Source organism: Anolis carolinensis, unplaced genomic scaffold (genome assembly GCF_035594765.1).
Source record: "Anolis carolinensis isolate JA03-04 unplaced genomic scaffold, rAnoCar3.1.pri scaffold_14, whole genome shotgun sequence".
Classification (NCBI taxonomy): domain Eukaryota; kingdom Metazoa; phylum Chordata; class Lepidosauria; order Squamata; family Dactyloidae; genus Anolis; species Anolis carolinensis.
The window spans coordinates 2,751,469-2,773,378 of NW_026943825.1; the positions used below are offsets into that span (position 1 = coordinate 2,751,469).

At 37.6% G+C, this 21,910-nt stretch overlaps 1 protein-coding gene across 2 annotated transcripts in view; it reads right to left on the minus strand.

The window, feature by feature from the left end:
* The window catches only part of itga10 (integrin subunit alpha 10), a 56,297-nt gene that overhangs the window by 20,563 nt on the left and 13,824 nt on the right, over positions 1–21,910 (minus strand). For both annotated transcript variants that reach the window (XM_062964796.1, XM_062964797.1), the window contains exons 3-14: positions 20,049–20,158; positions 17,239–17,327; positions 16,203–16,317; positions 14,675–14,802; positions 11,726–11,874; positions 10,223–10,373; positions 9,510–9,675; positions 7,874–7,941; positions 5,850–5,994; positions 2,729–2,880; positions 837–980; positions 564–767 (exon numbers count right to left, since the gene is read on the minus strand). In XM_062964796.1, coding sequence (XP_062820866.1) covers positions 564–767; positions 837–980; positions 2,729–2,880; positions 5,850–5,994; positions 7,874–7,941; positions 9,510–9,675; positions 10,223–10,373; positions 11,726–11,874; positions 14,675–14,802; positions 16,203–16,317; positions 17,239–17,327; positions 20,049–20,158 — 1,621 coding nt within the window. The remainder of the gene's footprint in view (positions 1–563; positions 768–836; positions 981–2,728; positions 2,881–5,849; positions 5,995–7,873; positions 7,942–9,509; positions 9,676–10,222; positions 10,374–11,725; positions 11,875–14,674; positions 14,803–16,202; positions 16,318–17,238; positions 17,328–20,048; positions 20,159–21,910) is intronic.

Sequence of the window (21,910 nt, forward strand, 5' to 3'; positions counted from 1 at the left end):
TTATTGTATTATTATTATTATTATTATTATTATTATTATTATTATTATTATGGCACTTATCAATCCCAAGAGGTGTTGTGGGTCTATATAGTATTGTTATTGTTATTATTATTGTTATTATTATTATTATTATTATTATGGCACCATGGGTCTATATATTGTTGTTGTTGTTGTTGTTGTTCTTGTATTATTATTATTATTGCACCTACCAATCCAAATACGTGTCATGGGTCTATATATTATTGTATTATTATTATTATTATTATTATTATTATTATTATTATTATTATGGCATTTATCAATCCCAAGAGGTGTTGTGGGTCTATATAGTATTGTTATTGTTGTTGTTATTATTATTATTATTATTATTATTATTATGGCACCATGGGTCTATATATTGTTGTTGTTGTTGTTGTTGTTCTTGTATTATTATTATTATTATTATTATTATTATTATTATTATTATTATTATTATGGCACCTACCAATCCCAATACGTGTCATGGGTCTATATATTATTGTATTATTATTATTATTATTATTATTATTATTGTTAATACTCGCCTGTGTGTACTGGGGCCGGAGAGTGTTTCGCTGTCCATGGTAGAGGTAGACCGCCCCCTGGTGGCCGTCCTCCAGCGGCGCACCCACGGCCACATCGTTGAACCCGTCTTGGTTGAGGTCCGGCAAGGCCAACAGAGCAAAGCCAAAGCGGGCGTCCTGAGGCTTCGGGTCCGACTCCAGCGTCCCGTTGAAGGACAGCAATGACTGACAGGGAGAAGACGTTGTTAGTTATATAACCATTTGGTTTCTCGGCGGCTGAGACAGTGCCCTCACCTGCCCCACTTTGTAGACGTAGACGCGGCCAGTCTCTTTGTTCTGGGCCCCCAGGTACATGGGGGCGGACACCAGCAGGACGTCGGTCACCCCGTCCCCGTCCACGTCCACCGGGCAGACCTCGCTCCCAAAGTAGCCCCCGATCTGCAAAGAAAGACCCCCCGGGTGAGGATAGATGGCCTCTAGGAGACCCTCCCGATTCTAGTATTCAAAGCTGTGAGACTAGATGGCCTCTAAGGGTCCCATCTATAATTATATAAATAGACTAGATGACCTCTAGGGGTCCCATGTAAGATTTAATATATAGATTAGATGACCTCTAGGAACCCCTTCCGACTTTATGATTCTAAGGTATAGACTAGATGACCTCTAGGGATCCCATCTATAATTATAAATATAGACTAGATGACCTCTAGGGGTCCCATCTATAATTATAAATATAGACTAGATGACCTCTAGGGGTCCCATCTATAATTATAAATATAGACTAGATGACCTCTAGGGATCCCATCTATAATTATAAATATAGACTAGATGACCTCTAGGGATCCCATCTATAATTATAAATATAGACTAGATGACCTCTAGGGGTCCCATCTATAATTATAAATATAGACTAGATGACCTCTAGGGGTCCCATCTATAATTATAAATATAGACTAGATGACCTCTAGGGATCCCATCTATAATTATAAATATAGACTAGATGACCTCTAGGGGTCCCATCTATAATTATAAATATAGACTAGATGACCTCTAAGGGTCCCATCTATAATTATAAATATAGACTAGATGACCTCTAGGGGTCTCATCTATAATGATAAATATAGACTAGATGACCTCTAGGGGTCCCATCTATAATTATAAATATAGACTAGATGACCTCTAGGGATCCCATCTATAATTATAAATATAGACTAGATGACCTCTATGAGTCCCATCTATAATTATAAATATAGACTAGATGACCTCTAGGGGTCCCATCTATAATTATAAATATAGACTAGATGACCTCTATGAGTCCCATCTATAATTATAAATATAGACTAGATGACCTCTATGAGTCCCATCTATAATTATAAATATAGACTAGATGACCTCTAGGGGTCCCATCTATGATTAAAGATATAGACTAGATGGTCTCTAGGGGCCCCTTATGACTTTATGATTCAAGGTTATAGACTAGATGACCTCTAGGGGTCCCATTTATGACTAAAAATAAAGACTAGATGACCACTAGGGGCCCCTTATGACTTTATGATTCTAAGGTTTAGACTACATGATCTCTACCGGTCCCATATATGATTTAGAATATAGACTAGATGACCTCTAGGGGCCCCTTCTGACTTTATGATTCGAAGTAATAGACTAGATGGTCTCTAGGGGTCCCATCTATGATTAAAAATATAGACTAGATGGCCTCCAGGAGCCCCTTCTGACTTTATGATTGAAGTAATAGACTAGATGGTCTCTAGGGGTCCCATCTATGATTAAAATATAGACTAGATGGTCTCTAGGGGTCCCATCTATGATTAAAAATATAGACTAGATGGCCTCTAGGAGCCCCTTCTGACTTTATGATTGAAGTAATAGACTAGATGGTCTCTAGGGGTCCCTTTTGATTCTATGGTTCAAAGATATAAGGCTAGATAACCTCTAGGGGTCCCTTCCAACTTTTTGATTCAAATGTATAGACTAGATAACCTCTATGGGTCCCATCTATGCTTAAAAATATAGATGATCTCTATGGGTCCCACTTATGATTACAAATATAGACTGGATGGCCTCTAGACGTCTCTTTTGATTCTATGGTTCAAAGTTATAAGACTAGATGACCTCCAGGGTGCCCTTATGACTTTATGATTCAAAGGAAAGGCTGTGGGCCACTCCACCTGTTCGCCGGTCAGGGCCTGGGTGATGCGCAGGGTGTCCGCACGGCCGCCCATCTCGAAGAGGATGACCTTGCCCTTATGCTTGAATCGGGGGGCACCGGCCACCAAGAGACCCCTCCCGCCACGCAGCTTGATGGACGACACCGTGTACCCTGTCGGAAAAGAATTAATAAATAACGGCGTGCCGAAATCCGAATTCCAAAAACACTTCTGGTCAGGAGCAGATCTATAATAATAATAATAATAATAATAATAATCATTATCATCATCATCATCTTACAACTCTATCCGAAAAGCTAATCTTCACATGACGTGGATTGACTACCAAAAGGCTTTTGACTCACTCCCACACAGCTGGATCATCAAGTGCCTGGACGCCATCGGGATTTGTAAAAACGTTGGCACCTTCATTGAAAAAATGATGGAGCACTGGAAAACTAAACAATTTCTTGGAAATGAAAGCTATGGACTTGTCAACATCAGGAGAGGAATTTTCCAGGGAGACTCATTGTCCCCTCTGCTTTTCATTATTGCCATGATCCCTCTGTCAACAATCTTTCAAAAAAGAAATCTCAGCTATCAAACATCTAAGAATTCTCACAAAATTTCGCATCTGATGTACATGGATGACCTAAAGCTGTATGAAAAAACGAAAACTGAAATCCAGTCTCTGACCAACACTGTCCGAATTTTTAGCACTGATATCAGCATGGAGTTTGGTTTGGACAAATGCTCGACAGTCGCATTGAAGAAGGGAAAAATCATTGAAAGTGAGGGCATAAATATGCCCAATGGCCAAACAATAAAATGTCACCAGCCAGAGGCCTATAAATATCTTCACATATTACAGCTGGACAACATCAAGCATGAAGAACATGTGAAGACTGCGGTCAGCAAAGAATACACACAAAGGGTCAGAAAAATTCTCAAAAGCAAGCTCAATGGAGGCAACACCATCAAGGCCATAAACACCTGGGCCATACCTGTCATAAGATATACTGCTGGCATTATAAACTGGACACAGATGGAACTGGACCATTTGGACAGAAAAACAAGAAAACTCATGACCATTCATCATTCACTGCACCCTCACAGTGATGTTGACCGACTATATCTGCCTAGAAGGTCAGGGGGCAGAGGACTCTTACAAGTCAAACAAGCAGTCCAAGAAGAAGAACATGCCCTGGCAGAAGATGTAAAGCAAAGGAAAGAACCTGCTTTGATTGAAGTCAAAAATCAGAAACTCCTCAAAGCACAGCAGACAAAAAAACCAGTACAAGAAAACCGCACTACAAACTAGAGCTTACAAGTAAAACAAGCAGTCAAAGAGGAAGAACATGCCCTGGCAGAAGATGTAAAGCAAAGTGAAGAACCTGCTTTGATTGAAGTCAAAAATCAGAAACTCCTCAAAGCACAGCAGACAAAGAATCAGTATAAGAAAACCACACTACAAACTAGAGCTTACAAATAAAACAAGCAGTCAAAGAAGAAGAACATGCCCTGGCAGAATATGTAAAACAAAGTGAAGAACCTGATTTGATTGAAGTCAAAAATCAGAAACTCCTCAAAACACAGCAGACAAAAAAACCAGTACAAGAAAACCGCACTACAAACTAGAGCTTGCAAGTAAAACAAGCAGTCAAAGAGGAAGAACATGCCCTGGCAGAAGATGTAAAGCAAAGTGAAGAACCTGCTTTGATTGAAGTCAAAAATCAGAAACTCCTCAAAGCACAGCAGACAAAGAATCAGTACAAGAAAACCACACTACAAACTAGAGCTTACAAATAAAACAAGCAGTCAAAGAAGAAGAACATGCCCTGGCAGAATATGTAAAACAAAGTGAAGAACCTGATTTGATTGAAGTCAAAAATCAGAAACTCCTCAAAACACAGCAGACAAAAAAACCAGTACAAGAAAACCGCACTACAAACTAGAGCTTGCAAGTAAAACAAGCAGTCAAAGAGGAAGAACATGCCCTGGCAGAAGATGTAAAGCAAAGTGAAGAACCTGCTTTGATTGAAGTCAAAAATCAGAAACTCCTCAAAGCACAGCAGACAAAGAATCAGTACAAGAAAACCACACTACAAACTAGAGCTTACAAATAAAACAAGCAGTCAAAGAAGAAGAACATGCCCTGGCAGAATATGTAAAACAAAGTGAAGAACCTGATTTGATTGAAGTCAAAAATCAGAAACTCCTCAAAACACAGCAGACAAAAAAACCAGTACAAGAAAACCGCACTACAAACTAGAGCTTGCAAGTAAAACAAGCAGTCAAAGAGGAAGAACATGCCCTGGCAGAAGATGTAAAGCAAAGTGAAGAACCTGCTTTGATTGAAGTCAAAAATCAGAAACTCCTCAAAGCACAGCAGACAAAGAATCAGTACAAGAAAACCACACTACAAACTAGAGCTTACAAATAAAACAAGCAGTCAAAGAAGAAGAACATGCCCTGGCAGAATATGTAAAACAAAGTGAAGAACCTGATTTGATTGAAGTCAAAAATCAGAAACTCCTCAAAACACAGCAGACAAAAAAACCAGTACAAGAAAACCGCACTACAAACTAGAGCTTGCAAGTAAAACAAGCAGTCAAAGAGGAAGAACATGCCCTGGCAGAAGATGTAAAGCAAAGTGAAGAACCTGCTTTGATTGAAGTCAAAAATCAGAAACTCCTCAAAGCACAGCAGACAAAGAATCAGTACAAGAAAACCACACTACAAACTAGAGCTTACAAATAAAACAAGCAGTCAAAGAAGAAGAACATGCCCTGGCAGAATATGTAAAACAAAGTGAAGAACCTGATTTGATTGAAGTCAAAAATCAGAAACTCCTCAAAACACAGCAGACAAAAAAACCAGTACAAGAAAACCGCACTACAAACTAGAGCTGACAGCTGGCACAACAAAACATTGCATGGGAAGTTCCTTGACAAAACTGAAGGAAAAGCTGACCCAAAATGCAGACTGTGCAAGGAAACCGAGAAAACCATGAATCATATCCTAGACACTTGGGAAGTGTTCGACTTGTGATTTTGTGATATGAAATCCAGCATATAGATCTCGTTTGCTGTGTCATACAATGTCGTTGTGTCAATCATAATAATAATAATAATTTCCTCACCCAGGTAAGCCGCGTGGTTTTTCATCCTGAGCGGGAACTCACTTTCGAAGGCTTTTCGGGGCGGAATGAGCCTCTCGTTCGGACTTTCGCGCAAAACGGCTCCGTCCCAGTCGTAGGCGCCCACCATCCCAAACAGGATCCCATCCTGCAAACACACATTTATATAGCATTCCTATCTATCTATATAATAAAAGTGTAACAATATAAATCTATATATATAATAAAAGTGAAATCGGAGTATGTATCAGCGTTTTGATTGGCCTGGCGGAATATGTGCTCGCGTTTTGATTGGCCGCCACTATCCCAGGCCACTGAGACCAACAGGAATGACGGATCTGCACCAAACTTCATCCCCACAATGCACTTGATGACCGGCTGCCATTTGGGGGAAGATGGACCACGGATGATGGGATTTGCAGTACTTCCAAACACTTGAACTCCCACAGACTACTGCAAGGCCCACCAATGATAGAAATGGACCAAACTTGGCACACAGAACTCCTGTCGACCCCTTTACGTCCTGATGTATATTGGGGCAGGATGGACCAAGGATGATGGGATTTGCAGTACCTTCCCTCACTTCTTGAGACCACAGCAACTGCCACAAATCACAGAACTGAACCAAACCAGGCACACAGATCCCAAATGACACACTTCACATGCTGCAGCACTTTGACGGAGGCTGGACCAAGGATTATGGGATTTGCAGTACATTCATCCAATTCACCTCCCACAAACCACGGTGATGCCCATGAATGACAAAACTGTATCAAACTTGACACGCAGGTGCAGGGTAGCCCACTTTACATCCTGGTGCAGTTTGGGGGAAGAGGGACCGTGGATGATGGGACTTGCACTATCTTCAGTCACTTCCTGGGACTACTGTGACCCCCACCAATGACTGATCAAGACCAAACTTGGCACATAGAGCCACCATGGCCCACTCTACATCTTGGTGAGGTTTGAAAGAGCTTGGACCTTGGATGATGGGACTTGCAGTATATTCATTTACTTCCTGAGACCACTGTCACCCCCATCAATGTCTCATCAAGACCAAACTTCACACAGAGAACACCCAGGACTCACTCTACACCTAGGTGCAGTTTGGAGGACGATGGACCATGGACGATGGGACTTGCAATACCTTCACTCACTTCCTGAGAGCACCGCGACCCACACAAATGACTGATCAAGACCAAACATGCTACATGGAGCCCTCATGACCTATTCTACATACTGGCTCTGTTTGGAGGGGGATGGACACTGGACGATGGGACTTGCAATACCTTCACTCACTTCCTGAGAGCACCGCGACCCACACAAATGACTGATCAAGACCAAACATGCTACATGGAGCCCTCATGACCTATTCTACATACTGGCTCTGTTTGGAGGGGGATGGACACTGGACGATGGGACTTGCAATACCTTCACTCACTTCCTGAGAGCACCGCGACCCACACAAATGACTGATCAAGACCAAACATGCTACATGGAGCCCTCATGACCTATTCTACATCCTGGCTCTGTTTGGAGGGGGATGGACACTGGACGATGGGACTTGCAATACCTTCACTCACTTCCTGAGAGCACCGCGACCCACACAAATGACTGATCAAGACCAAACATGCTACATGGAGCCCTCATGACCTATTCTACATACTGGCTCTGTTTGGAGGGGGATGGACACTGGACGATGGGACTTGCAATACCTTCACTCACTTCCTGAGAGCACCGCGACCCACACAAATGACTGATCAAGACCAAACATGCTACATGGAGCCCTCATGACCTATTCTACATACTGGCTCTGTTTGGAGGGGGATGGACACTGGACGATGGGACTTGCATATGGGAGTTGGAGCTCACCCGCACCCACTGAACCCAGCTGACATTGGATATAGGCTACACTTGGAACACAGGCAAACAAGGCCTTTCTCAAATGACCCGGGCATCGCCGGGTCTCCAAGCTAGTAATATATAAAAATAATATCTCCCTCTTGCCTTTGCTCCCGCTGCCTTACCTCCAAGAGGTGAGTAGAGAAGCCCACCTGCGACATTTCCAGCTCAAAGGAACTGTATTCCCGGGTCCCTGCGATTAAATAAAAAAAGAGGGACCCCTTAAGGTCATCTAGTCCAACCCATTTTGTCACAGAGTTTTGGGAAGGGGACCCTAAAGACCATCTAGTCCACCCCATTCTCCTCTATGATTGATAGTGGGAAGAGAACCCTAAAGGTCAGATAGACCACTCCGTTTTCCCATCTATAATGTTATTTATTAATAAATAATAATAATAATAATAATGTATTAATAATGATATTTATTATTTTATAGTATTCATTATTATTATTTTATATTATTGTTATTTATTTCGTAGTATTTATGATTACCGTATTACTTGCAATAATAAGAAGGGGATCCCAAAGTTCATCTAGTCCACCCCATTCTCCCATCTACAATATTATTTATTAGTAATAATATATATAATAATAATTTATTGATAATAATAATTTTATAGTATTCATTAGTATTTATGATTACCGTATTACTTGCAATAGTAAGGGGATCCCAAAGTTCATCTAGTCCACCCCATTCTCCCATCTATAATATTATTTATTAGTAATAATATATATAATAATAATTTATTGATAATAATAATTTTATAGTATTCATTAGTATTTATGATTACCGTATTACTTGCAATAGTAAGGGGATCCCAAAGTTCATCTAGTCCACCCCATTCTCCCATATATAATATTATTTATTATTAATAATAAATATAATAATAATTTATTGATAATAATAATTTTATAGTATTCATTATTATATGACTGTTATTTATTTCATAGTATTTATGATTTCCGTATTACTTGCAATAGTAAGAAGGGGATCCCAAATCTCATCTAGTCCACCCCATTCTCCCATCTATAATATTATGTATTATTAATAATAAATATAATAATAATAATAATTTATTGATAATAATAATTTTATAGTATTCATTATTATTATATTATTGTTATTTATTTCATAGCATTTATGATTTCCATATTACTTGCAATAGTAAGAAGGGGATCCCAAAGCTCATCTAGTCCACCTCATTCTCCCATCTATAATAATATTTTATTTATTGATGATAATAATTTTATAGTATTCATTAGTATTTCATAGTATTCATGATTACCGTATTACTTCATCTAGTCCACCCCATTCTCCCATCTACAATATTACGTATTATTAATAATAAATAATAATATAATAATAATTTATTGATAATATTTATTATTTTATAGTATTCATTATTATTGCTATATATTATTGTTATTTATTTCATAGTATTTATGATTACCGTATATTACAATAGTAAGAAGGGGATCCCAAAGATCATCTAGTCCACCCCATTCTCCTCTATCTTGTCATAGAGAGTGGGAATGGGACCCCAGAGGCCATCTAGTCCACCCCATTCTCCTCTATCTTGTCATAGAGAGTGGGAATGGGACCCCAGAGGCCATCTAGTCCACCCCATTCTCCTCTATCTTGTCATAGAGAGTGGGAATGGGACTCCAGAGGCCATCTAGTCCACCCCATTTCCCTCTGTCTTAGGATCGTTAGTGGGTAGGGGAACCCCAGAGGCCATCTAGTCCACCCCACTTGGTCACCCTCGAGGCTGAAGATACGGTCTCCCAGGGCGTCCACGATGTCGTTCAAGGCGGCCTCGTCGGTGACGTTGAAGAAGAACTTCTCGTCCGGGTCGCTGGCGATGAACTTGATCTCGTCGATGAAGGCGTTTGGGTCCTTCTGCCGCCGGATGTAATGGCCCAAGACCTTCCCAAAGAGAAAAACACTCATTGAAAGGCATTGGCTTCCGAGGAAAGAGTTCCCACGGAGGGTTACATGGCATGTGGATGCATGAAACTATGGATAATAGCGAAATACTAATACTAATAACAATATATCATGCCATAAAATATTATATATAATATTAATAATATATTACATATAATAAAATATACACAAAATTGTATATATTATAATACAGAAACCATGCACAGTTGAACATAGAATATCTTCTATCTATCTATCTATCTATCTATATATATAAATGTGTTCTGACCATTTTTACCTTAAGGTAAACAGAGAAACTACAACACCCAGAACCACAAAACTTAACAACACAACACAACGCCCTTGCGGCTGGGTTTAGATGACTAAGCCACAATTCACATCAACATCCGTGGCCCACACAAACCCAAAAATCCACAACAACCATCTGCGCATGCGCGGAAGGGGGCAGCGTGCGAATATACATTGTAAAGATAAAGTATAGTAAATATATATGTGTGTGTGTGTATGTATGAGATGTCTAACTCACGGCGATGGCGTATCGCGTGACGTTGCGCTCCTGGCATTCCCGCAGGGCTTCCGGGAGTTCCTCGCTGTCGTGGGATTCCCCGTCCGTGACCACGATCATCAGCCGCGTGGCCCCTTCCCGACCACCACGCTCGGGGCTGAAGGCCTCTGTGCTGCAGGAAGATCATTGAGAGGGGCCCCAGAGGGCATCTAGTCCAACCCTCCTCTACTTTTAAGGAAGGCACAGCCAAAATCCTCTTGACAGATGGCTGAACTTCCTCTGCTTATTATTATCACCAGCATTGCATGGCCACGTGTTACTGTGGCTTATGGGAATGCTTTGTTGGCCAGATGGAATAGCAGTGAAGAGCCTTGCAGCCTCAAAAGCCTGAACCCTGGCTGTGCCATTGTGGCCGAAGTGGTTGCTAGGAGACGAAGTGGGCAGGGCCTACCCTTCTGACTGGCAACCAGGATTGAAAACGGCTCTTCCTTGTTCTCTAATTTGGTCTTTATTTCCCAGGTTTTTTTTTAATTTGAAAGACCAATTTGGTGTGATTTGGTTCAGTGGTTTTGTTGTTTACTCAGTCCTACAAAAGTACATTGCATTTTTATATATATATAGATGATGATGATGATGATGATGATGATGATGATGATGATGATGATTAGACGCATAGAACCCGGCCTCCAACAGACAAGAGTTCTTCCTCCCACCCTGGACATGATTCCACTATCTATATATATAAAAGAGTGATGGCATCATGGCGACCCACAAAACAACAAAACTACAGGCCCCCCAAACTCGAAATTTGACAACACAACCCATCATCCATGCCTCTAGGTTGATACAACAAAAAGAAAAGACAAATAAAGTCCTAATTAGAGAGAGAGGAATAATTGCTTTTATCCAATTGCTGCCAGTTAGAAGGCTAAGCTCCTCCAACTTGGTCTCCTAGCAACCCAATCAAAAATAATAAAAAACACTAAAAAATTAATAAAATAAAATACTGTAACAGAAAATAACTAAAAATAATACAAGAAAATAATAAAATATAATAAATAAAAATATAACTTAAATTAAAATTAATTTTAAAAAATGCAAATAATGTCAAATAAAAATTACACAACAATTTTTAACCAATACGACCACCACTTTGCCACAGCAACGCGTGGCCGGGCACAGCTAGTATATATATATAGATGATGATGATGATGATGATTATTATTATTATTATTATTAGACACATAGAACCCGGCCTCCAACAGACAAGAGTTCTTTCTTTCTCCCACCCTGGGCATTCCACAGATATATCAACCCCACTTTCTTAGTTTCTCCATGCCTCACAACCTCTGAGGATGCCTGCCATAGATGTGGGCGAAATGTCAGGAGAGAATGCTACTGGTACACAGGCAGACAGCCCGGAAAACTCACAGCAACCCAATGACTATTATTATTAATATAAGCACAGAACCGTACAATTGGGGGTCCCCCAGAGAGCATCTATCCCACCCCCGGCTTCCCTACCAGGCCTTGTGGATGGCGGCCGCGGTCCGTGTCTCGAGGCCTTCCTGCCGGCTGATGTTCTTGGCGGCCTCAATGACCTCTCCGGCCGTCCGAAAGTCCTTCAGCGTCCACACATGGACAGCCTCTTCGCTGTATTGCAGGAGGCCCACCTGCAGAGGAAGAGGAAAATATATATATATTTATATATATATATATATATATATATATATATATATATATATAGTGCAGGCAATCTCTTCCATCCATATGAAGTTGCAAAAGCATTTCAGTTTTGTGTAGCTAGTAATGCCTAATTATAACAATAATAATAACGATAATATCAATATGTTTTAAATCTTAAGTTATTGCCCAAATTGCAGCATCTGCCTTGCCAAAATTTCTAAAAATATACAAAAAAGTTAAAATATGTATGCATGCAGTGCTGGATTTCACCACCGGAGGGCAGTGTCTACACAGGAAAAATGAGCCATTGGCTTTCAGGCATTTTATATCTATGCAGTGCTAGATGTAACCACAGGAGGGCAGTGTCTACACAGGAAAAATGAGCCATTGGCTTTCAGGCAATTTATATCTATGCAGTGCTAGATGTGACCACCGGAGGGCAGTGTCTACACAGGAAAAATGAGCCATTGGCTTTCAGGCATTTTATATCTATGCAGTGCTAGATGTGACCACAGGAGGGCAGTGTCTACACAGGAAAAATGAGCCATTGGCTTTCAGGCATTTTATATCTATGCAGTGCTAGATGTGACCACCGGAGGGCAGTGTCTACACAGGAAAAATGAGCCATTGGCTTTCAGGCATTTTATATCTATGCAGTGCTAGATGTGACCACAGGAGGGCAGTGTCTACACAGGAAAAATGAGCCATTGGCTTTCAGGCATTTTATATCTATGCAGTGCTAGATGTGACCACCGGAGGGCAGTGTCTACACAGGAAAAATGAGCCATTGGCTTTCAGGCATTTTATATCTATGCAGTGCTAGATGTAACCACAGGAGGGCAGTGTCTACACAGGAAAAATGAGCCATTGGCTTTCAGGCATTTTATATCTATGCAGTGCTAGATGTAACCACCGGAGGGCAGTGTCTACACAGGAAAAATGAGCCATTGGCTTTCAGGCATTTTATATCTATGCAGTGCTAGATGTAACCACAGGAGGGCAGTGTCTACACAGGAAAAATGAGCCATTGGCTTTCAGGCATTTTATATCTATGCAGTGCTAGATGTAACCACAGGAGGGCAGTGTCTACACAGGAAAAATGAGCCATTGGCTTTCAGGCATTTTATATCTATGCAGTGCTAGATGTAACCACCGGAGGGCAGTGTCTACACAGGAAAAATGAGCCATTGGCTTTCAGGCAATTTATATCTATGCAGTGCTAGATGTGACCACCGGAGGGCAGTGTCTACACAGGAAAAATGAGCCATTGGCTTTCAGGCATTTTATATCTATGCAGTGCTAGATGTGACCACAGGAGGGCAGTGTCTACACAGGAAAAATGAGCCATTGGCTTTCAGGCATTTTATATCTATGCAGTGCTAGATGTAACCACCGGAGGGCAGTGTCTACACAGGAAAAATGAGCCATTGGCTTTCAGGCATTTTATATCTATGCAGTGCTAGATGTAACCACAGGAGGGCAGTGTCTACACAGGAAAAATGAGCCATTGGCTTTCAGGCATTTTATATCTATGCAGTGCTAGATGTGACCACCGGAGGGCAGTGTCTACACAGGAAAAATGAGCCATTGGCTTTCAGGCATTTTATATCTATGCAGTGCTAGATGTAACCACCGGAGGGCAGTGTCTACACAGGAAAAATGAGCCATTGGCTTTCAGGCATTTTATATCTATGCAGTGCTAGATGTAACCACCGGAGGGCAGTGTCTACACAGGAAAAATGAGCCATTGGCTTTCAGGCAATTTATATCTATGCAGTGCTAGATGTGACCACCGGAGGGCAGTGTCTACACAGGAAAAATGAGCCATTGGCTTTCAGGCATTTTATATCTATGCAGTGCTAGATGTGACCACAGGAGGGCAGTGTCTACACAGGAAAAATGAGCCATTGGCTTTCAGGCATTTTATATCTATGCAGTGCTAGATGTAACCACCGGAGGGCAGTGTCTACACAGGAAAAATGAGCCATTGGCTTTCAGGCATTTTATATCTATGCAGTGCTAGATGTAACCACAGGAGGGCAGTGTCTACACAGGAAAAATGAGCCATTGGCTTTCAGGCATTTTATATCTATGCAGTGCTAGATGTGACCACCGGAGGGCAGTGTCTACACAGGAAAAATGAGCCATTGGCTTTCAGGCATTTTATATCTATGCAGTGCTAGATGTGACCACAGGAGGGCAGTGTCTACACAGGAAAAATGAGCCATTGGCTTTCAGGCATTTTATATCTATGCAGTGCTAGATGTAACCACCGGAGGGCAGTGTCTACACAGGAAAAATGAGCCATTGGCTTTCAGGCATTTTATATCTATGCAGTGCTAGATGTAACCACAGGAGGGCAGTGTCTACACAGGAAAAATGAGCCATTGGCTTTCAGGCATTTTATATCTATGCAGTGCTAGATGTAACCACAGGAGGGCAGTGTTTTTACATAGGAAAGATTAGCTATTGGCCTTTAGGAAATAAATATATATATATGCAATACTAGATGTAGCCACAAGAGGGAAGTGTTTCCAAGAGCAAGGTGGGCAAATCTATATAAAATGTAATGTGCATAATTAGGACTGAGTTTACAACAAAACCAGTGGGCCAAATCGCACCAAATTTGGCCATGATACTCATCACTTTCCAAGGAGTGACCATCAAAGAAGAAGAAGAAGAAGAAAAACAGGAAATTAATGCCTAATAATAATGATAATAGTAATAACCATTATAATAATGACAATAACAACAATAATAATTGTGTATTTTACACCCCAGGCTCACCTGGATCTGTTCGGGGTCGATGAAGAACTTGCTGAGGATGTTGCTGAGGAAGTTCTGGACCTCGTACCAGGGATAGATGCTGTTGGACCCGTCCAGCACCAGCACAAGGTCCATGTAGGTGGAGCATCCTAGGGGGGACCCATAGAGATCATCTAGTCTATATCTTTGAACCATAGATGGGACCCCTAGAGATCATCTAGTCTATATTTCTAATCATAAAAATCACCCTAGAAGTCATCCAGTCCATACCTATGAATCCTAGAATCTAAAGGGACCCTTAGAGGTCATCTAGTTCATAACATAGATGGGACCCCTAGAGGTCATCTATATCTTTGAACCATAGATGGGACCCCTAGAGGTCATTTAGTCTAGACTTTTCATCATAGATGGGACCCACAGAGATCATCTAGTCCTATACTATTGAACCATAGAATTAAAAGGGACCCCTGGAGGTCATCTAGTCTATATTTCAAAACATAGATGGGACCCCTCGAGGTCATCTAGTCTATATTATTCATCATAGATGGGACCCCTAGAGGTCATCTAGTCTGTATCTTTGAACCATAGAATTAAAAGGGACCCCTAGAGGTCATCTAGTCTATATTTCAAAACATAGATGGGACCCCTCGAGGTCATCTAGTCTATATTATTCATCATAGATGGGACCCCTAGAGGTCATCTAGTCTGTATCTTTGAACCATAGAATTAAAAGGGACCCCTAGAGGTCATCTAGTCTATATTTCAAAACATAGATGGGACCCCTAGAGGTCATCTAGTCTATATTATTCATCATAGATGGGACCCCTAGAGGTCATCTAGTCTGTATCTTTGAACCATAGAATTAAAAGGGACCCCTAGAGGTCATCTAGTCTATATTTCAAAACATAGATGGGACCCCTTGAGGTCATCTAGTCTATATTATTCATCATAGATGGGACCCACAGAGATCATCTAGTCGTATACTTTTGAACCATAGAATTAAAAGGGACTCCTAGAGGTCATCTAGCCTATATTTTTAATCATAGATGGGACCCCTAGAGGTTATCTAGTCCATACCTTTGAATGTTAATTGGGGCCCCTAGAGGTCATCTAGTCTATATATTTGAACCATAGAATTAAAAGGGACCCCTTGAGGTCATCTAGTCTATATTATTCATCATAGATGGGACCCACAGAGATCATCTAGTCGTATACTTTTCAACCGTAGAATTAAAAGGGACCCCTAAAGGTCATCTAGTCTATATTTTTAATCATAGATGGGACCCCTAGCGGTCATCTAGTTCATACCTTTGAATGTTTTGTGGGACCCCTAGAGGTCATCTAGTCTGTACTGTTGGACTGTAGAATTGAAAGGGACCCCTAGGGGTCATCTAGTCTATATTTTTGGACCATAGATGGGACCCACAGAGATCATCTAGTCTCATACTTTTGAACCGTAGAATTAAAAGGGACTCTTAGAGGTCATCTAGTCCATCCCTTTGAATCATAGTGTTATATGTTTCCGCCTTGGGTCTGGGAATGGACTCACTCTGAGCGGTGGGCGCGATGTTCTCTCTGGGCTGGAAATGCTCATCGACGCGGGTGCAAATCCCGGTGCTGAACAGAGAGGTGCCGCACTCCTGGGACCACAAGGGGGCGCACGCCTGGACAAAATAATAATAATAATAATAATAATTTTAAAATTGCAAAACTTCCTATAAAGGTTGCACAATTGTTGCATGCACTCCTGGGACCACAAGGGGGCGCACGCCTGGAGAAAATAATAATAATAATAATAATAATAATAATAATAATAATAATAATAATTTTAAAATTGCAAAACTTCCTCTAAAGGTTGCACAATTGTTGCATGCACTCCTGGGACCACAAGGGGGCGCACGCCTTTACAAAATAATTAATAATAATAATAAAAATTTTAAAATTGCAAAACTTCCTATAAAGGTTGCACAATTGTTGCATGCACTCCTGGGACCACAAGGGGGCGCACGCCTGGAGAAAATAATAATAATAATAATAATAATAATAATAATAATAATAATAATAATTTTAAAATTGCAAAACTTCCTCTAAAGGTTGCACAATTGTTGCATGCACTCCTGGGACCACAAAGGGGCGCACGCCTTTACAAAATAAATAAATAACAATAATAATAATTTTAAAATTGCAAAACTTCCTATAAAGGTTGCACAATTGTTGCATGCACTCCTGGGACCACAAGGGGGCGCACGCCTGGAGAAAATAATAATAATAATAATAATAATAATAATAATAATAATAATAATAATAATAATAATAATTTTAAAATTGCAAAACTTCCTCTAAAGGTTGCACAATTGTTGCATGCACTCCTGGGACCACAAGGGGGCGCACGCCTTTACAAAATAAATAAATAACAATAATAATAATTTTAAAATTGCAAAACTTCCTCTAAGGGTTGCACAATTGTTGCATGCCTCAGTTGCCTCAATGCAATTTGGCACTGCTTGCAAGCCCAAGCCCTGGAGCCTTCCCTTGCATTTGCGTGCAAATTCCTAGTTTCCCAAGGACTGCAAAGCCCATCTCACCAGAAATCCATCATCCCGGTTGGCCAGCAGCGTCATCCCGAAATGCATGTTTTTCACAGGCCTGGAGAGGTTTCGGAGGGCCAGGTCTCCTATTTGGGAATAATTATATATAATTATATATACACATACACACATATGGGATATTACCGTATATACTCGAGTATAAGCCGACCCGAATATAAGCCGAGGCACCTAATTTTACCACCAAAAAACTGGGAAAACATTGACTCCAGTATAAGCCGAGAGACCAATAAAATTACCATATATACTCAAGTATAAGCTGACCCGAATATAAGCCGAGGCACCTAATTTTACCACCAAAAAACTGGGAAAACATTGACTCCAGTATAAGCCGAGAGACCAATAAAATTACCATATATACTCAAGTATAAGCTGACCCGAATATAAGCCGAGGCACCTAATTTTACCACAAAGAAACATTGACTCCAGTATAAGCCGAGATGCCAATAAAATTACATTACCGTATATACTCGAGTATAAGCCGACCCGAATATAAGCCGAGGCACCTAATTTCACCACGAAAAAAACTGGGAAAACATTGACTCCAGTATAAGCCGGGATACCAATAAAATTACCATATATACTCAAGTATAAGCCGACCCAAATATAAGCCGAGGCACCTAATTTCACCACGAAAAAAACTGGGAAAACATTGACTCCAGTATAAGCCGAGATACCAATAAAATTACCATATATACTCAAGTATAAGCTGACCCGAATATAAGCCGAGGCACCTAATTTTACCACAAAGAAACATTGACTCCAGTATAAGCCGAGATGCCAATAAAATTACATTACCGTATATACTCGAGTATAAGCCGACCCAAATATAAGCCGAGGCACCTAATTTTACCACAAAGAAACTGGGAAAACATTGACTCCAGTATAAGCCGAGATACCAATAAAATTACCATATATACTCAAGTATAAGCCGACCTAAATATAAGCCGAGGCACCTAATTTTACCACAAAGAAACATTGACTCCAATATAAGCCATGATACCAATAAAATTACATTACCGTATATACTCAGGTATAAGCCGACCCAAATATAAGCCGAGGCACCTAATTTTACCACAAAAAACTGGGAAAACATTGACTCCAGTATAAGCCGAGATACCAATAAAATTACCATATATACTCAAGTATAAGCCGACCTAAATATAAGCCGAGGCACCTAATTTTACCACAAAGAAACATTGACTCCAATATAAGCCATGATACCAATAAAATTACATTACCGTATATACTCAGGTATAAGCCGACCCAAATATAAGCCGAGGCACCTAATTTTACCACAAAGAAACTGGGAAAACATTGACTCCAGTATAAGCCGAGATACCAATAAAATTACCATATATACTCAAGTATAAGCCGACCTAAATATAAGCCGAGGCACCTAATTTTACCACAAAGAAACATTGACTCCAATATAAGCCATGATACCAATAAAATTACATTACCGTATATACTCAGGTATAAGCCGACCCAAATATAAGCCGAGGCACCTAATTTTACCACAAAGAAACTGGGAAAACATTGACTCCAGTATAAGCCGAGATACCAATAAAATTACCATATATACTCAAGTATAAGCCGACCTAAATATAAGCCGAGGCACCTAATTTTACCACAAAGAAACATTGACTCCAATATAAGCCATGATACCAATAAAATTACATTACCGTATATACTCAGGTATAAGCCGACCCAAATATAAGCCGAGGCACCTAATTTTACCACAAAAAACTGGGAAAACATTGACTCCAGTATAAGCTGAGATACCAATAAAATTACATTACCGTATATACTCGAGTATAAGCCAACCCAAATATAAGCCAAGGCACCTAATTTTACCACAAAGAACTGGGAAAACATTGACTCCAGTATAAGCCGAGAGACCAATAAAATTACTGTATATACTCGAGTATAAGCTGACCCAAATATAAGCCGACCAGGACCCTCACCCGAGTATAAGCCATATTATAATATAACATAATTTTGGTATTATACCAATATTATGTCATACTAATAATATAATATACTGTACATACCTATAATATTGATAATAATGTTATAGTGTAATACAATGTAATAATAATAATAATAATAATAATAATAATACACTATTATAGCCTCCCCGCAGGATAGTAACACATCCGGGCATCTCCTGGGCAACGTCTTTGTAGACAGCCGGTTCTCTCACACCAGAAGCGACTTGCAGTATAAAACGATAATAAAATAAATAATGTAAATAAAATAAAATTATAATAAAATAAAATAATATAAATAAAATTATAATAAAATAAAATAATATAAATAAAATAAAATTATAATAAAATAAAATAAATAATATAAAATAAAATAAATTATAAATAAAATAAAATTATAATAAAATAAATAATATAAATAAAATAAAATTATAATAAAATAAAATAAATAATATAAATAAAATAAAATTATAATAAAATAAAATAAAATAAAATAAATAATGTAAATAAAATAAAATTATAATAAAATAAAATAATATAAATAAAATTATAATAAAATAAAATAATATAAATAAAATAAAATAAATAATATAAAATAAAATAAATAATATAAATAAAATAAAATTATAATAAAATAAAATAAATAATATAAATAAAATAAAATTATAATAAAATAAAATAAAATAAATAATATAAATAAAATAAAATTATAATAAAATAAAATAAATAATATAAATAAAATAAAATTATAATATCATACAAAATAAAATAAAATAAAGATAAGTTCTCTATACCCACCAATGTGGACTTTAGCGCATGTGGAGTTGCTCCTTCCGCTTACGGCACATTTGTAAACATCGCCTTTCCGGTCGTCCGGGGGTCCGTCCCATGGCGCTCCCACCAACATCCTAGGGATCGAAGCAAAAAAATAGTTTTTATAAATGACCTTTTCTAGGCATTTCCTCTGGAGGAGGAGGAGGATGACACGGTTCATGTACCGGCGCACGACTCTATATTATTATTATTATTATTTTTCCATCACATTTTTCTCCTGGAAATTATATTTCCTTTTGCTGTAAAATCATAAAAACAAAAACTGGGCAAGATCCTCCAAAGAGTGGGATCTGTTTTCCATATTAAACCATTGGAAACACCTTTGATCCCTTTTTTGTTGTCTCGTTCCCACTACAAATTCCAACCCACTCTTTTCATTTTTAATTCAATTTGCAGACATAAGAAAGGAAGTTACATATATATATATATATATATATATATATATATCCCTGTTTTATTCCAAAGTGCCTGTTTTCATTTATTAAGAGGGACTCCCAAAGGCCATCTAGTCCACCCCATTCTCCAGTCATTCCTTCTCTTCTTTCATAGACTCATAATGGGAATAATAATAATAATAATAATATGATATAATAGTAAAAAGATGTTATAATAATGTGATAATAATATGATAATAATATAAAGATAATATTGTAATAATAGTATAATAATATAATAATATAATAATAATAATATTATGATGATGATATTATAATAATATAATAGTATAATAATAATATGATGAAAATATAATGATGATGATATTATAATAATATAATAGTATAATAATGTAATAATAATATAATAATAATATGATGATAATAATATTATAATAATATAATAGTATAATAATATAATAATATTATGATAATATGATGATGATGATATAATAATAATATAATAGTATAATAATGTAATAATAATACTATGATGATGATGATAATATAATAATATAATAGTATAATAATGAAATATAATAATAATAATATGATGATGATAATATAATGATGATGATGATATTATAATAATGTAATAGTATAATAATGTAATAATATAATAATAATAATATGATAATATAATGATGATGATGATATTATAATAATTTAATAGTATAATAATAATAATAATATGATGATGATGATGATAATATAATAATATAATAGTATAATAATGAAATGATATAATAATAATATGATGATAATATAATGATGATGATGATATTATAATAATGTAATAGTATAATAATGTAATAATATAATAATAATAATATGATAATATAATGATGATGATGATATTATAATAATGTAATAATATAATAATAATATGATGCTGATATTATAATAATATAATAGTATAATAATGTAATAATATAATATGATGATGATGATGATGATGATAATATAATAATATAATAGTATAATAATGAAATAATATAATAATAATATGATGATGATAATATAATGATGATGATGATATTATAATAATGTAATAGTATAATAATGTAATAATATAATAATAATAATATGATAATATAATGATGATGATGATATTATAATAATTTAATAGTATAATAATAATAATAATAATATGATGATGACGATGATGATGATATAATGATGTTGATAATATTATAATAATATAATAGTATAATAATGTACTAATATAATAATAATATGATGCTGATATTATAATAATATAATAGTATAATAATGTAATAATATAATATGATGATGATGATGATGATAATATAATGATGATGATAATATTATAATAATATAATAGTATAATAATATGATGATGATAATGACAAAATGTGAGGATTGCAAGAG